Below are 15,293 nucleotides of genomic sequence, written 5' to 3'. Positions count from 1 at the left end.
ACCAACCTACAAACCCTTCCTGAGGGCCACCATCACCGCTGGTAACAGCAGACATCCCAACCGAAGCGCTGATGGTGGCCGTAAGTTTAGGGATGGCAAAGGGTGAGCTTGCTGGGATAATTCCCCTTGGTGAGCTTAGGGAGCTGTTGAGCCTGGCTTTTGGTGGTTGATGTTGTACCCCCCATCCTGCTGCTTTATTTCTTCTGATGCTGCGCTGCAGCTGTGCTATGAGATGTGGTGAATAATCCCATCCAATTTACACTTAATGTGTGTCATCTGTGAGGTTCTTGGACCACCGCGTTATGTTTTCTCGGTTACTGCTTTTCCTAACCGCTACAGCTAAGGCATTCTGAACCTTTCGTCTTTTTACTTATCTCTGGTTTGTCTCATTTAGGACAGCCATACTGATTCATGCTATGAATCCAACTAGCTTGCTGTCCTGTCTTCAGCAGCAGGCATAAATGGATGCTCAGGGAAGGAAGAGTAAGAACAGGACAAACAGCCAAGCGTGCTGTCAACTGTTTTCAGCTTGGGCATCTTCTGGGCCTGGTATGGCTCAGACACTCAGTGGATTTCTCTTCCAAATGCTTGTCCATTTACACGTCTGAACAGCGCCATGGTGAAAGCTTGCTGGCAAACTCCATGCCTTTTGGCAAAGAATGCCCTGAGGTGTACTGTCCATTGAACTGCTATTTTCTCGCACAAGTGTGCAGTGTTCCAAGATCTTCTGCAATTTGACAGTTTTAATAATTCTGAATAATTTAACTGGTGAAAAGTTTTCAACCTTGCTATTCGTACTGATTTCCGAGTTCCCAAAGTGTTTGAGATGATGCATAATTTATAGTTAAAAGTCAGAAAGCAATCCAGGACTTTGTCAAAGACTTCTGAAAGTCCAAGTTTGTTTGGGAGCAGATCAAATGTTATCAGTGTATTCGTTGCCTCTTTCACCAAACAGTAGTAGTGTCATGAGGCAGGAGTGTCGTCGTCTTGTAGATTCAAGTCTTCCCTAAGAGTTATCTATCTGCTACGTTCTTATTTTCTTGGCTTTTTCTGGTTGGTTTTCTTTTTCCTGCTTGGCACGTACAAAGATGACATTGGCCTCTCTGTAGCTTACTAATAGATTTCATCCCAGGATTACAAACAGTCAAAACAAAACCCATCATTCCATTCATAACCCTTCACTTCTCTGACAGCACTTGTCTGTTTATTGTAGTCCTTTAACAGCAATTTTATACTTTGTTTTCTAAAAGGTATTTGAGTGACTATTTTGCTGCTTCATACTTGTTACTCTTTTTTTTGCGGGATGCTGGAAGAGAGTTCATTGTGTTTAGGCCTGGAAAATCTCAGCCTTCATAAAGAGCTTGAATGTGGAGAACCTCCCTCAAGGCCTTAGTAATGAATTCTAATAAAAAGAATTCATTTAGCCTTTGTCATGTTTTGAGGTTATATTCTTATTATACATTGAACATCAACTAACTCAGCAGACAGTCCCAGTCTTCTTCCTCCTGACACTCTTGAGATTGGCTTTATTGGCTTATAGGTTTCTAAGCAAGTCATTCCACTTAGTTTTGGGATAAGATCACACAATTTGGGTACCGTGTGCAGTCTGTGGATTATAGTCACCTTCTACTACCTGGTATTTGTTACACCATAATTAGCACAATGTTAGTATTGTCTCTTTGTGCTCTTATCTAGACGTATCCAGATATAAATCTCTTGATGTAAATATTTTTTATACTTAGTGAAGCTATTTGCCCATAAGGTTCCACTTCAGCTCTGGCATGTATTTTGGAATCTCTGAGTAGTAGCTTGTTTTTGGGTTGTTCCTTTTCCTGTGGTAGGAAAGAAATGTCCATTAAACATCAGTGCACAAGATCTCACTCCTTGGAAAATGCATCTCAGACTACAAATAGTATCATAGAAGGATCTGGACTCAAACAAGCATACAATCCAAATCACAGGAATGCTTTGATTAGAAAAGGCCCTTAAGATCATGAAGTTCAACAATGCTGTAAGCATTCCTCTCTGAACACTGTGGCTTTTCTCTGGCCTTCCTTGCCCACGTGAGGGTGTTGGCCCTGTTCTGTTTAGACTGTTTTATCTCAGCATTTTTCTGTCACCAGACTGTAAGAAATTGAGAAGTCGATGTGAATGTCCTTACGGTATTCTAGCTAGTTTCCTTTTTAGAAGTGAAAGCGTTTCATAACAGCTTTTGCAATTCAGGTTGGAACTTATCCAGGAAGCTTTAAGTTGGTTAAAACTCCACAGAACCTGATGAACATTTGCAGGAGGTGCTGGATGAGAAGTTTAAATACACACCTTAAACCAGAGGCAACTGGAGTTAACCCTACTGGGCTGAATGCCGAAGGACCCTCTGTTTCTGTTCCAGTGGCTAGTCTTGTGCTGTGCATAGTCTTTCAATATCCTACTCACTCTGACCATCCTCTGATACATCTTACCTTCACAGATGATAGATACTGATGAATTGCTCTTAAATCTAGCAGATTTTTTTATTTTACTTCAGGTTGTATACATCTTAGCTGTTTATTCCTGGACAGGGATGGTGTGGGCATATAACTGTAGGTTGTGAGTCTGCTCATCACGTGAAGGGAATCCCACTTGGCATCTAGAACAGCATGTGCTGACTAACCCTGGAACCAGCTAGTTCTTGTTAGTGTATGTTGACTAACTCCTTGGGTAAAGCAAAATGAGGTCTGGCATAACCAGAATTTGAGAATCATCCTTCTTTTCTGCCTATGTAGTTCTTTTGTTTAGTTTTAGTAGGTATGTATTATTAGAATTATAGGGTAATTCACATTTGATAGGGGCCTCAGGAGGTTTCTAGTTCCAGGTGTTGAAAACCTCCAGGGATGAAAACTCTACAACCTCCTTTAACAGACAGTTCCAATGCTCTTCTGTATTATACCCTGGGGAAGGGAACAGCAAAGTCGTGTAGGAGAACCATCAAGTCTGAAGCAGTGGCCAAGCTTCCCTGAGTAGAATACCAAAATTCTGTCCCCTCAAGCATTCCAGGCCTGGGCCAATTTAGAAGCCAGTGGTGTTTTTTTGTTTGTTTTTTTTTGGTCTGGTTGTTTTGATGCCAGCTCTCTCCTTGTTAGAACTTAACTATTCCACATGAGCCTTATGTAAAGCCCATAAGATCACTTTCATCTTTGGTTAAATACTGTAGAGTCTTTCAGACTTATCTAGGCAAGCTGAAGGCATGTTTGGGTCTTGAAAGCTGCTGTGACTCACCACTATCATAAAATTATGTTATCACTTAAACATTTTTTCATCCTACTTCTGAGGGGAGAACCCAGGATCCTGGGAATACTTGTTTCTGCTTTTTGTTCTTTTGTAAATGTACTGGAAAATGGATACGTTTTCAACAGTGTATTTTCTTAAGTCTTAACATATTAACTGAGTTGAGAAACAACAATCATCGGTCTCTATTCCTAAACATGACAGCCTCAGAGCAGCAAATACCGTAATCTGCTGCCCTCAGTAAATAGGACTGAATTATCTTAACAAGTATGGTCATGTACTGGTAAGCTTCCCATACGAGCAGAGAATTGGATCATCATGAAGTATTTCTAGTGGTTCAGTGCTAATGAGTCACTTTGAAACATGCTGATAACCTATTTATTTTAAATATTATAGGTTAAGGTGGTATTTCTGGAGTGCCTCTGCCTACAGTCTCATACCACAGGTCTTTTTATTCCTGTACACATTTATTTTCAATGCAAGTCCTCTGCACCTTAAAGATCTTTATGCATTCTTCAAGCCTTGTGTGGCTGAAATTGGCTGCAGCCCTCAGCTTTGCCAAGGAGAAATCAGACTATTTGCGGAGCTTTGGCACTGAAATGGATTGTAACCTATTCCTCCTTTTTTGTCGACTTTCTGTTAGCAGTATTATCCAGCTCTTAGCCTGCCTCTTCTGGGAGTCACTTATTCTTGCATCAGGAAGCCTGTTCACGTGACAGGCATTCCTTGTCCACTAACTCTTCCTCAATAAGGCTAGCAATACTGTGACTCTGGAATGTGTGTTTCCAGGCCAGAAATGCTGTGTTTCTTAACAGCATGCATGTGAATTCATGGACTTCTGCATCCTGTTTTGGCAATCTTTGGTACATCTGGGAGTACATTGCTAATCTACTTTTCATATAATGGCTGTAATGTACCAAGCAGGATCAGAAGTTTTTGTTGTTTTTACTCTTAGCAAATTCTCATTAAGCTGGTATCATGGTTGAACTGACTGTTCTTAAGCCTCCTCCTCTTTTTTTTCTTGACAGAAGTAACAAGAGCTAGAAGCTGCCATGCTGATGGAATTTAAAGGCTTGCACAAGCAAACTGCCTTTGTGTCTTATCTGAAAGCAAGGTAGCAAAAGCCTTGGATATAAGCTCTCCCGACGACCATGCAGTTTTCCAGTGGGTGAACTGAGCAGTTTTGAGCAAGACAGCTTGTATTTCAGAAACAATGCTATTTTCTTCTTCGAACTCTCCAGGTTTATGCTGTACAGGGACATGCTGTTTCAGGCTCAGATGTGTGTGCCTCTATCAGTGTCTTTCTGTGAACTGCGTTTAAACAATCCAACTACCTCCCAGGAAAGAAAACACTTTGGAAATGTCTTGCCTACACATCTCAACAAGTTAAAAGCCTGCAGATCAGAATTGATCAAATTGAAATAGCTCTCATACCACTCTGATATTTTTAGTCTGGTGAAACTAGCTTGGCTTTGCCAATATAAACATTGTAATCTTGGCCCTCCAGCCTCTGTTAGTCACCAATCCCTTCTCAGCATCCTTTTGTGCTTTTACATGCCTCAATTTAAAAATTTAAGTTTAAGAAATGTACAGTCAGGTAAAATCTTGGTCATGGTATCACTTTCTTGGAGGTCCGTCCATCTCCCTCTTTCTCTGTGAGGAGGCTAAGAAAACAATATCTATAAACAAAAAGACTTGGCTGGAGAAGCAAGTTTCCCACACAGTTCTTCTGGCATCCTTTTCTTATAGAATTATTGCCCCTCAAATACTGTCTGCATCCTTCACTAAACTTAGCCTTTAGGTGACTGCAGCAAGAAGGTAGCAGTCGTGAAGCAAAGAAATCAAATGTTTTACCTGTCTCCTGCTGTACTGAATTTTCCTGTTTTGTCAGGTGACAAAACCTTCCTTTGCTGTGAGTTGGTGTTGTGTCTCTCTGTCTGCAAGCTGCCCTCAGTGTGGTTCCAGTGCCTGGTCTGAGCAGCAGTGTACCAGTTGATCTTCAGCCTCTGCTGTTTCATGGGTCTCACTTGAGGGGCAGAGCCTGTTCTATGCACTCTGATTCTTCTCCATCTCTTAGAATGTTACTGGTCACCTTAGCAGATGGTAAAGATAACGGGAGGGATTTCGTAGTTGCTTAAATAAAGTTGTTTTTTTTTGTTGTTGTTGTTTTGTTTTTTTTTATTTTTTTACTAGATTACTCCCTTCTCCCTTCCCCCTGGTCTTTAGCATGTGGTGAGCTCCCTGAATCTCCTCTAGCACTAATTACTTGCTTCTTGCAACATATAAAAGGATGTAATAGGTGTCATTTAATATTCTTCCATTCCTGCATTCTTTTTCTGATTCCTTTCCATAAGAAAGGACAAAACTTTTTCTTTCCTCTCTTGGTTTTACCTTTTACCTGTGTCTATGGTGGTCATTAAAATAAATGGTTATTCCTGCAATCAGAATCCCCAGATTGTACCTTCTCACGCATCTCCCTGGGCCTTTGAGCTCATCCCTGAGTTTAAGTAGCAGAAAAATGTTTGTGCTGCTCCTGCATGAGCCCATAAATTACTCACTTGATAGGTACATTATCTACAAGACCCAGTGAGTTTCTTCATGGCAGCCTGTGAACAATACTAAGGTGAGGTGATTCAGACTGCAGTTACTCAAGCTCCTTCATGCCCGGAGGGTAAGTCAGGCCTTCCAGCAGACTAGGGAAGAATGGTGCATGCAAGGTTCTGAACCTTTTTTTGTGTTATGCTGCTTGCTGGCTGAAGCAACATAGGTCTAAGCAAGGTGAGCTCTAACTTAATACAAACACATCTCCTGGAATGGAGTTCTGCTACTCCTTATGGTTTCAAACAACTTGTCAGCTTTCCCACCCCAAAACCCATGATAGGGTAGAATTGTTAGTACATATGGTGACTAAGGTAGTTGTGTGATGGAGTGTAGGAATTGTTTAAAAAATAATAACTCACTAAAGGACTGTACCTTGCCAGATGTAAGCAGATGATAATTAATCATACAGCATTTATCCTACCGCATGTAGTTACTCTATTGTAATCAAGTACTACGTTAAACAGATCTGACCTTATTGTTCTGTTGCTAATTCTCTTTTAATTCTAGATTTGGATATCAAAACATCAGGGACTGGCTGTGTGAAGATTCAGAAAATTGAATGCAGTAACTGCAAAATAGAAACCGAGAAGGGGACTAGTGTCTTGCAGTCAATAAAGGTACAACAAACATTTCTTTATTCCATTAGTGTTTAAAAGGGACTGTGCGATGGAATGTGGCAAAAAATAAAATACTGGGTGCCAGTTCTAGAGATTAAAAACCCTTTGGTATTTCTAATTGTTACTATGTGTGTAGTACCTTGCCTTTCTTACTGCATACAATTATGATAGAAGGTCAATAGCCATAAGTAACAAGGAAGTCCAGGCACCTTCAATAGCTGAAGAAAGCAGAAACAGTGGTGCTGCTGTGTGTGTGTGCACACGAGAAAAATAAAGTCTGGGAATTCCTTTCTATGAACAGCAAACTAATAGTTATGTTTGCTCGTTTGGGACTATGAAGTGCTTCACAGCATGCATTATCTCTTTCTTTAACCAGAAATTTTTTTCTTAATTCTGATGTATCAATGCTATTGACAAACTCGTTAGATTAATGTGTAACTTGAAATTGAAATGACATGTCCTAAGTACCCAACTGAAAATACTGATAAATACTGTATATGACAGGGTCATGACCTTGTTTTTTTGATCTTAAGACTTCAGGTTTGCTGACACATTCTTTTGTGGGCATAATGAAAGAATAAGTACCTTAGGTGCTGTTTGGAATAAATTTCACTTAATTAACATTGTACGTGCAGCAATTAGTATAAACTCAAAAGATTTTTTTGTTTCTTTTCTAAAGCGTTTCTGAGATATAGAAAACCTTTCAACATTTTTCATTACTGTGATAAGAGAGGATTATATAGTATGCACGGGGAAACTCAGCTTACTGGGAAATTTAACAGAAAAAATTAACATAGAGTCAGGTTTACTCCATGTTCAGTGACCTACAAACAATCTGTATTGTCCAGATTCTGTGTAGTTGAACATAACTTCTTGTCAGATTTTTTGTTACTTTTTAACAATACTGTATGTTACAGATGTTGTGAAACTGGTTAAAAATGAGGACTCTATATTAATAACAGTAAGTGAAAATTTGAGAAATTGCATAATATGAGAAAAAGCAATTTTAGCCAGCATTATTGACAGTAATCACAGGATGCCATCTCAACTGGCAAAATCTTTTGTGATGTCATGGAGAAAGTTGTCTTCCCTCAAAATCCTAACTAACCTGGTGGCCATCTTTTCTCAGATACTTGAAAGATAAGAGACTTTTGAAATTTAACATTTTGGCATTCAGAATATATTTTCATTTACATCTCCAAGCAATTTGGAAGAGAAGAAGGTTATGAGGAGTAGTCAGCATGGATTCACTAAGGGGAAATTGTGCTTGACGAACCTCATTGCCTTCTATGATGGCATCACCAGCTGGGTAGATGGGGGGAGGACAGTGAATGTCATCTGCCTTGACTTTAGCAAGGCTTTCCAATACTGTCTCCCATGACATCCTGCTAGCAAAGCTGAGAAAGTGTGGGATAGGTGAGTGGACAGCAAGGTGGGTTGAGAACTGGCTGACTGGCCAAACTCAGAGGGTGGTGATCGGCAGCGCAGAGTCTGTCCGGAGACCTGGGACTAGCCGTGTTCCCCAGGGGTCAGTGCTGGGTCTGGTCTTGTTCTACATCTTCATTGATGACCTTGATGAGGGAAGAGTGTCCACCCTCAGCAAGTACACCAGTGATGCAAAGCTGGGAGGAGTGGCTGACATGTCAGAAGGCTGTGCTGCTGCTGCCATTCAGCGAGACCTGGACAGGCTGGAGGGATGGGCAGGAAGAAACCAAATGAAGTTTAACAAGTGTAGAGTCCTGCACCTGGGAAGGAACAATTGCATATATCAGTACAGGCTGGGGGATGACCTGCTGGAGAGGAGCTCTGCAGAGAAGGACCTGGGGGTTCTGGTGGACAGGTTGACCATGAGCCAGCAGTGTGCCCTGGGGGCCAAGAGGGCCAATGGGACCCTACTGTGCATTAAAGAAAGGGAGTGTGGCCAGCAGGTCAAGAGAGGTGATCCACTCCCTCTACTCTGCCCTGATCAGGCCTCACATAGGGTGTGGCATCCAGTTCTGGACTGCCCAGCACAAAAAAGACAGGGATCTCCTGGAAAGAGTCCAGTGGAGGGCCACAAAGATGATATGGGGCCTGGAGCATCTCCTCTGTGAGGAAAGGCTGAGAGACCTGGGTCTGTTCAGCCTGGAGAAAAGGAGACTGAGAGAGGATCTTTTTGATGTTTACATGTATCTTAAGTGTGGGAGACAGAGGGATTTGGCCAACCTCTTTTCAGTGGTTTGTGGGGACAGGACAAGAGGCAATGGCCACAAAATGGATGACAGGAAGTTCTGCACCAACATGTGAAAGAACTTCTTCACGGCCAGGGTGAAGGAGCATTGGAACAGGCTGCCCAGGGCGGTTGTGGAGTCTGTAGGACCTGAAACCCTGATCATGTCATCAGCTATGCAGCCAATCATTCATCTGATTTGTACATTGTCTCCTCCTTGGGTCCCAGTCTCCAAGTGGGAGGAGCAAGGAGAGCACTGCTTGTGCTCCCCATCCTTTCAACATCTTTCAAAGGGATATAAGGTCCCTTTTGATGTTTTGTAGTTTCCTTGTTGCAACCTCACTCTTCCCTACATGAGAGGGTAGAAATGGGTGGCAGTCCTGTGGCTTAACCGAACTTGGTAGCCTCTGTGATGTGGACGCAAGAGAGAATGTCTGGGCGGCAGATGGGTGCTTCAGTGCTTCTCAGATTGCAGTCTCCAATCACCAACCCCGTTTGTGCTTTTTTTGTGGCACTGGTTCTTATGTTCTTATATATATGTGGTTTGCTGGTCCATGTTTATACTGTTACCCTTTCCTGGGGCTTGTTTTTATTATCCTCTCTCTCTTTTTTTTTAATCTTTTCCCCCAGAGCATCGTACCTATTGCATAGGGCTATTTCAGGGGCAAGGGGAAGATTCCTCCTCCGGCTCCAAGCAGAGATGAGGGTCTAGTTTCCCTTGTCTGTGTGGTGGTTTTACCATGCTAGGCAGCTGAACTCCACCACAACCACTCTCTCACTCCCCTCCTCAGAAGAGGGGGGGAAGAAGTAAAGGAAAGAACAACGCAGGGTTGAGTTGAGGATAATTTTAATTAAAGGGAAAAATAATTATTATTAAGGAAAGATTATTATTAAACAATTTAACTAAAGGGAAAACAGGGAAAACGGAGAAGGGAGAGGGAAAGGGAAAAAAGTTGCAACCACCGTTGGGAAGGACCATTGGAACAGAGCGGTGAGGGTCTCTCCCTGCGCCAACTGCCATGCCACGCCCTGACCGCCCCTCCTGGCTGCTGAGTTCCCTAGGGGCTGCCTTTGTATGGCTGGGGAGGGGGCACTGCTGGCTCTGTCCATGCCCCCTCAGCTGCCTCGAGTGGCCTCAATGCTGGAAAAAAGAAGCCTTGCCCACCTTGATCCCCCTCTCCGCCACAGAAGGTGTCAGTCCCAGAGCCGATCGCCTCAACGAGTGGCTGCAAAATGGCGGTGACGCCTGAGGTAAATGGCCCGCCGCTGCTGGCTCCGCCTTGTCAGCCTCCCTCACGAGAGATGCCAGGCTCTGGCGCTCAATCCCGTGCTCTCCTGCAGAAGGTGTCTGCCCCTGAGTCTACCACCTCAGATTGTTGATGATTTTAATGGCCTTGATTTTGGAAGCAGCACAAGGTACTGTGCTTTTCAGTTGGTGCAACGCTTCCTTCATCTGTGCCCTGTGAAAGGGCTGGTCCAGATAGCCTTTTTCACACGTTTTCACAAACACAGTTTATCTGCATCTGAGAAACTGGTGACAGAAAATACACATGTTTAGAGACCAAAAAGAAGGAAAGAAGAGACTGCCTTCAACAGAGAAGGAAAAGCAGAAGTGTTTATCAAGTTCTACTTGCATTTGTGTTTGTCACATTATAGAAATACTTTTTGAATGACAGGTTGTACATAATACAACTTTATGTGCTCTTGATGGCAAAGCTCCATCTTTTCCACTGTTTTCACAGGTGGCAACTACATTTTTAAATGCAACTACACCGTGAAAATAGAAATTTAGACAGTATGGTGGACTGGTGTCTAATTTTAAAAAATTCTAAATTTACACTGGAAGATACCTCTAGCTAAAAGCCAGCACAACTTTTACCCTGTTAGAAATGATGTTGACTTGTACCTTTACATAGCATATATAGTGTCCTGTGCAACAGTTGATACCGTGATGTACTAGCACTGCATATAAGGCATAGAGGAGTGGTTCTCCAATTGACTGAGACATGTAGGCTCGAAGGTCCAAATACTCAGAATATTTAACCTCCTGAAAAATGCATTTAATTGCCCAGGCTTGGAGTTTATTGGGGTCTTTGAATTAACCTAATACATGAATTCTAATACAAGAATTAAACTGCAGAAACAGAACCTCAACACCATGCTCATGATTTGTGGGCCTATTCCTCTGGGCTGTAAATCGAGCCTTTGTTATCCAGAATTTTGTCTTTACAAGGCAAGCATTTGCGTGTGTTTTCAGACAACTATTAAATTGTTTCTAGCAGCTCAGCATGTATCTGAAGTTATCACCTTATGCCAAACTCTTCTCTGTGTACCAACATCTAAACCTGTTCCTTAAGTCCCACTGACGTCAATGAATGTGCTTAGCTGAGGAAGGAGGCACTGAACAACTTGGGACAATGTCCCAAGCCCTGTTTGTATCCAGAGTAACTTGTTCTCTGTGAGAAACCAGTGCACAAAACCTTCACTTTACAGCGGGATTTAGTGCAACATGTAAGAGTTTTCCATATTTCTGCCACTGTTGTTGAGACATCACAGAAGTATGAACGTGAAACCCCATTAATTACCACATTCAAAAAACACTGTATAGGACGTAATTCTAAAACCATTGTTATGCACTGCCAAATGAGAGCAGCTATCAGGATCTTGCGAAACAGCAGGAGCATCCGCAGAACATCAGGATCTTGCTGTACCAAGTAGTACTGGAGTAAGAGCCAAAGCAGATAAGGATCTGCATCTCGGTATACCTGCCGAATGATATAATTATTACTTGATAAAGTGACTTCTTATGTTTGAAAGGCTTCCACTGGGTTTTCTTTGCAGGTCATTCCACAGCTTCTCTGGTGCTGTTTGATACTGGGGGCTGAGTAGTACTTGAGGTCTCCTAAAGACAAACACAAAGAATTGACTAATTAACAGTAATCTGGATTTTTGTTTCTGCCTGTGAAAGGCTTTCACAAATCAAATCTACTTTAAGCGGTGTAACCCCGAACAGTGCCTTTATGGCAGTGTACCGTGATGATTTAGCAGGTTACAAGCACCACAAGGAACCCTATGTTCCAAGAACTCTGAATGGTCAAAGTTAGGTGAGGCTCCAGAAGGACGAATCGGAGTATGATGTACACACACAAGCTGAGTCTGCATAACAGCTGAGAGAGCCACATGGCATGAGGAGGTGTAGAGTTAACACCCTAGCAAGTTGAAAACGGGGTGCAAATTTTTTGGAAGAATTTTTAAAGAATTAAGAAAATAACGAGACATTGGTATCTTACATTTGCAAAGCAGTTGCTGCTGCCTGCCTAGTATACAGCAGCCTGATAAAGCGCGATTTTTTCCTTCAATGAGACATTCTCCTGGAAGTCCAGCAGTGTGTTGCCTGTCTTGGGGGAGTTCTCTTCTGGTAGTCCTCTTACACGTTTGTGACCACCTACTGCAACTACAAACATCATAGTTGGGGAGAGGGAGATGGGTGCATGTGTTTCAAATCTTGAAAGAAAAGCAGTAGGTGAAATGAACAGTATTGCCAACTTTTTAGCAACTATGTCGTATTTTTACTTTAAAACACATAAAGTACAGAGTGTTCGATTTGTGGAAATGAGAAAGCCACAATTAAATTTAACACATCGTTAACAAAGCAACACGTCACCAAACCCAAGCTATTTTAACCAAACTAGAAATTGAAGTTACTACTTTGTCATAATTGATAAATGCTACCCATATTTTTGATATCATATTTGTAGATTTCGGTTGTCGTCATCAAAAGGTATCTCCTCAATACCCAGAACACCATTCTGTTGTATTTTGTTTAAAAAGTATTTAACGGGCTTTGGTCACTCCTCCATAATACAAAAGACAAAATGGAGAAAGCTGGAAAGCTTGTTCTGCATTTATAAGTACACCACATTCTCTTGTAGGGGGGCATGGGGGTTGCCCTGATTATATGACTGTGGTTGGCTTTTGTCACATCAGAGATGGAGTGCATTGAACTCGAGAAAGCAAGAAATGAGATCAAAGTAGTACGGCTAACCTTCAGCATTGCTGTTCTGTCTGTTTTCTGTTAACATTTTCTCAAAGATTGCTCTTCCCCTTTTCATGCTGGACTCCACCATAGAAATGTGTGAATGGCTCCCAGGCTGACTTGTCAATGTCAGTGGCAGTGAGCTTCTCCCACTTCCCTGTTGGAAGACATCAAGGGGATGCGAGTTAGAAGCTACTGGTGGGAGACAGATAAGGTTTTAAGGGGGCAGAAAAGATATGAGCAGGCAGTACATTGGAAGGGGTGCTGTTCTGGCAGTAGTGTTCTCCAGAATGCTCTAAGGTAAATTTCTGTGGCACTGCAGGTTGCAAATTGTGAATTCGTGTGCTACTTAGCTGATAGTTTAGCATACCAACAGGTATGGCAGTATCTTGCGCTTTCCATGTGCTATGGTCTCCTTGTAAAACAAGGTTATTTGGCATAGTTGAACATGCTTTCCTCATATTTCCAAAAGCACTAGAAGCACAAATGGGATATTGTGGGAATCATTTTCAACTGCAGAACCTTTCTGCACTCACCTTCCTGCCACCTAGGGTATCAAAGTGTCTCTTCAGCTCCTTCATGGTGATGGAGAAGGGCTCAATCTGGTAAGCGCCGCCCAGGGGCTCCTCCTTGAATCCATCTGCCCTCCTGCTGTCTGCTGGGTCGTTCTCCACAGTGCTGCCATGGCTGCTTTCCACGGGTGCCAGGGGCCATGGGGGGCTGGTGGGAGTTGGAACACTAGGCTGGGTCTTGGAGCAATTGCAGACTCCCTCCTCTCCTTGAGGAGTTTCACAGAGCCCTTTTGCGGGGTCGAGTCTGACAACTCCATCATGCCCTGCCAATGCAGTAGGTATGTGATGGCATAGTTTGTACTTCAGACTGAGCTTCTGTCTGCATTGTTGGGTTATTTGGACTTGTTTGCTTGCTTTGTTTTGAGACAAATATTTAACCAGGATTTGAGTTGTCTGCAGTATTTTACTGGGGAGGGAGAAGCACAGGAGAAGAGCTAGGTTTCTGCAATCCAGGGGTATTTGAGAAGGAAATTCTGTTGTGACATCTACACTTGTCAGCAGTGAATTTGAATTTAGACCTAAAGCTGACTTTAAGCCACATCCCTACCTGCTCATGGTCACTTACATCACTACAGCTTGCTTATAGCAATTCATTCTTAAATAAAATACTTGATGAAGACTGCATGTCTGAAACTGTCAGTAACTTGAATTGTTTCCTGGGCTTTACCAAAAAAAAAAAAATGGGGGAATGAGAAAAAATAGAGATTTGGAGTTGGGCTTCAATGGCCTTTCATTTCACACCACCTTTGCTGACTGTACTTTTTAACTTTTGGTGGCCACTTGTAAAGTTGTCTCATTTCAATGAAGGGGAGAGCAAAGTATGTACATTATGAAAGAAGGACCAACATGTTGCCCACAAGGGCTGTAACTCATTCAAGCCAGTGTGTTTTCCAAACCACTGCAGCGCAGCCCCCAGGACTCAGAGGAAGGGACAGCACAAAAAGCATCTGAGCTCTTAGTTTATGGCTGTGCTGGGAAGGGAGGCAGGGGCATGCAAGAAAGAGGACTGGAAGCCACTTCAGTTCTTCCATCAATCTGGTGACTAATATTAACTGGCTGTGTTACTGGAGGAGCTTTTCTCCGCTAAAGACTCCCCGAATGTGCACATGAGAGCTAACTGCATGCTTCTGACACTGTCACTTGAAGAGGTTGCAGTTTCTTCTGCAGGTAAGCAGAGCTTCAAGTATCTGCAGCATTTCTTTTTTTTTTTTTCCTTTTGCCCCCTTCATTCCTATATACCACATGAACAGTATCAAGCTTCATGCTAGACAACCTATGTCCAAAAAAATGCATGAACTTGTCTATTTGTAAGGAGCTAATATTACTGCTGGGCTCTTCTTAGTTGAGTTTTCCTCTTGTGACACTGCTGTACTCATTATGTGCCTGTTTAAAGGAAGGCAAATTTAAACATTCTCGAATTCACTGGTCTTATTTGACTAACAAACGTGAAGCTTGATTGACAGTTCACAGTATACAGCTGAGAAAATCCTCATCCTACCTCGTCTGTCACAGTCGCACTTCCAAGAAGTGAAGACCGCAGGAAGAGGCACCGCCACCTTTTAACCTGCCTGTTTGCATTATGGGCACACAGTCAGTCTGCATTTCCAGGTTACTGTCTCCATCTGTGGGCATACGGAAACCAAGTCAGCATCTTGGCTTTTCTTACCCAAAAAGATTGGCCAGAGACACCCCAGAGCAGAATCTGTTGTTGGTACATAACCTCTCCCAGAAAAAACTTGCTGTCCTTAGGGACAAGTTCTTGGGCAGACCGTTGCGGTAGATGATAAAAGCTCCCAAATAGAGAGAGCATTGGTTTTTCATTTTCATTCTCCACTACTTCGATAACTTCAAATTCTCTCTTAGAGCTAAATAGTAAAGTGTTTGAACAGCTCTGGCATGCCACGCTTGGTTTTCTTTCATTTTTGAATGTTGATGGTTTTGTGTGTGTTTGGTTTTGATACTTAAGGGAATCATCAAAATGTTGGGTAATTTAC

The 15,293-nt window shown here is 42.4% G+C and overlaps 1 protein-coding gene across 2 annotated transcripts in view; it reads left to right on the top strand.

The window, feature by feature from the left end:
* The window catches only part of FAM185A (family with sequence similarity 185 member A), a 48,288-nt gene that overhangs the window by 625 nt on the left and 32,370 nt on the right, over positions 1-15,293 (top strand). For both annotated transcript variants that reach the window (XM_068669873.1, XM_068669872.1), the window contains exon 2: positions 6,373-6,482. In XM_068669873.1, the coding sequence (XP_068525974.1) occupies positions 6,373-6,482 (110 nt within the window). The remainder of the gene's footprint in view (positions 1-6,372; positions 6,483-15,293) is intronic.

This window comes from Anas acuta, chromosome 1, assembly GCF_963932015.1.
Source record: "Anas acuta chromosome 1, bAnaAcu1.1, whole genome shotgun sequence".
Taxonomy (NCBI): domain Eukaryota; kingdom Metazoa; phylum Chordata; class Aves; order Anseriformes; family Anatidae; genus Anas; species Anas acuta.
Note: the sequence above shows the minus strand (reverse complement) of the source record. Positions and strands in the feature narration are given on the sequence as shown.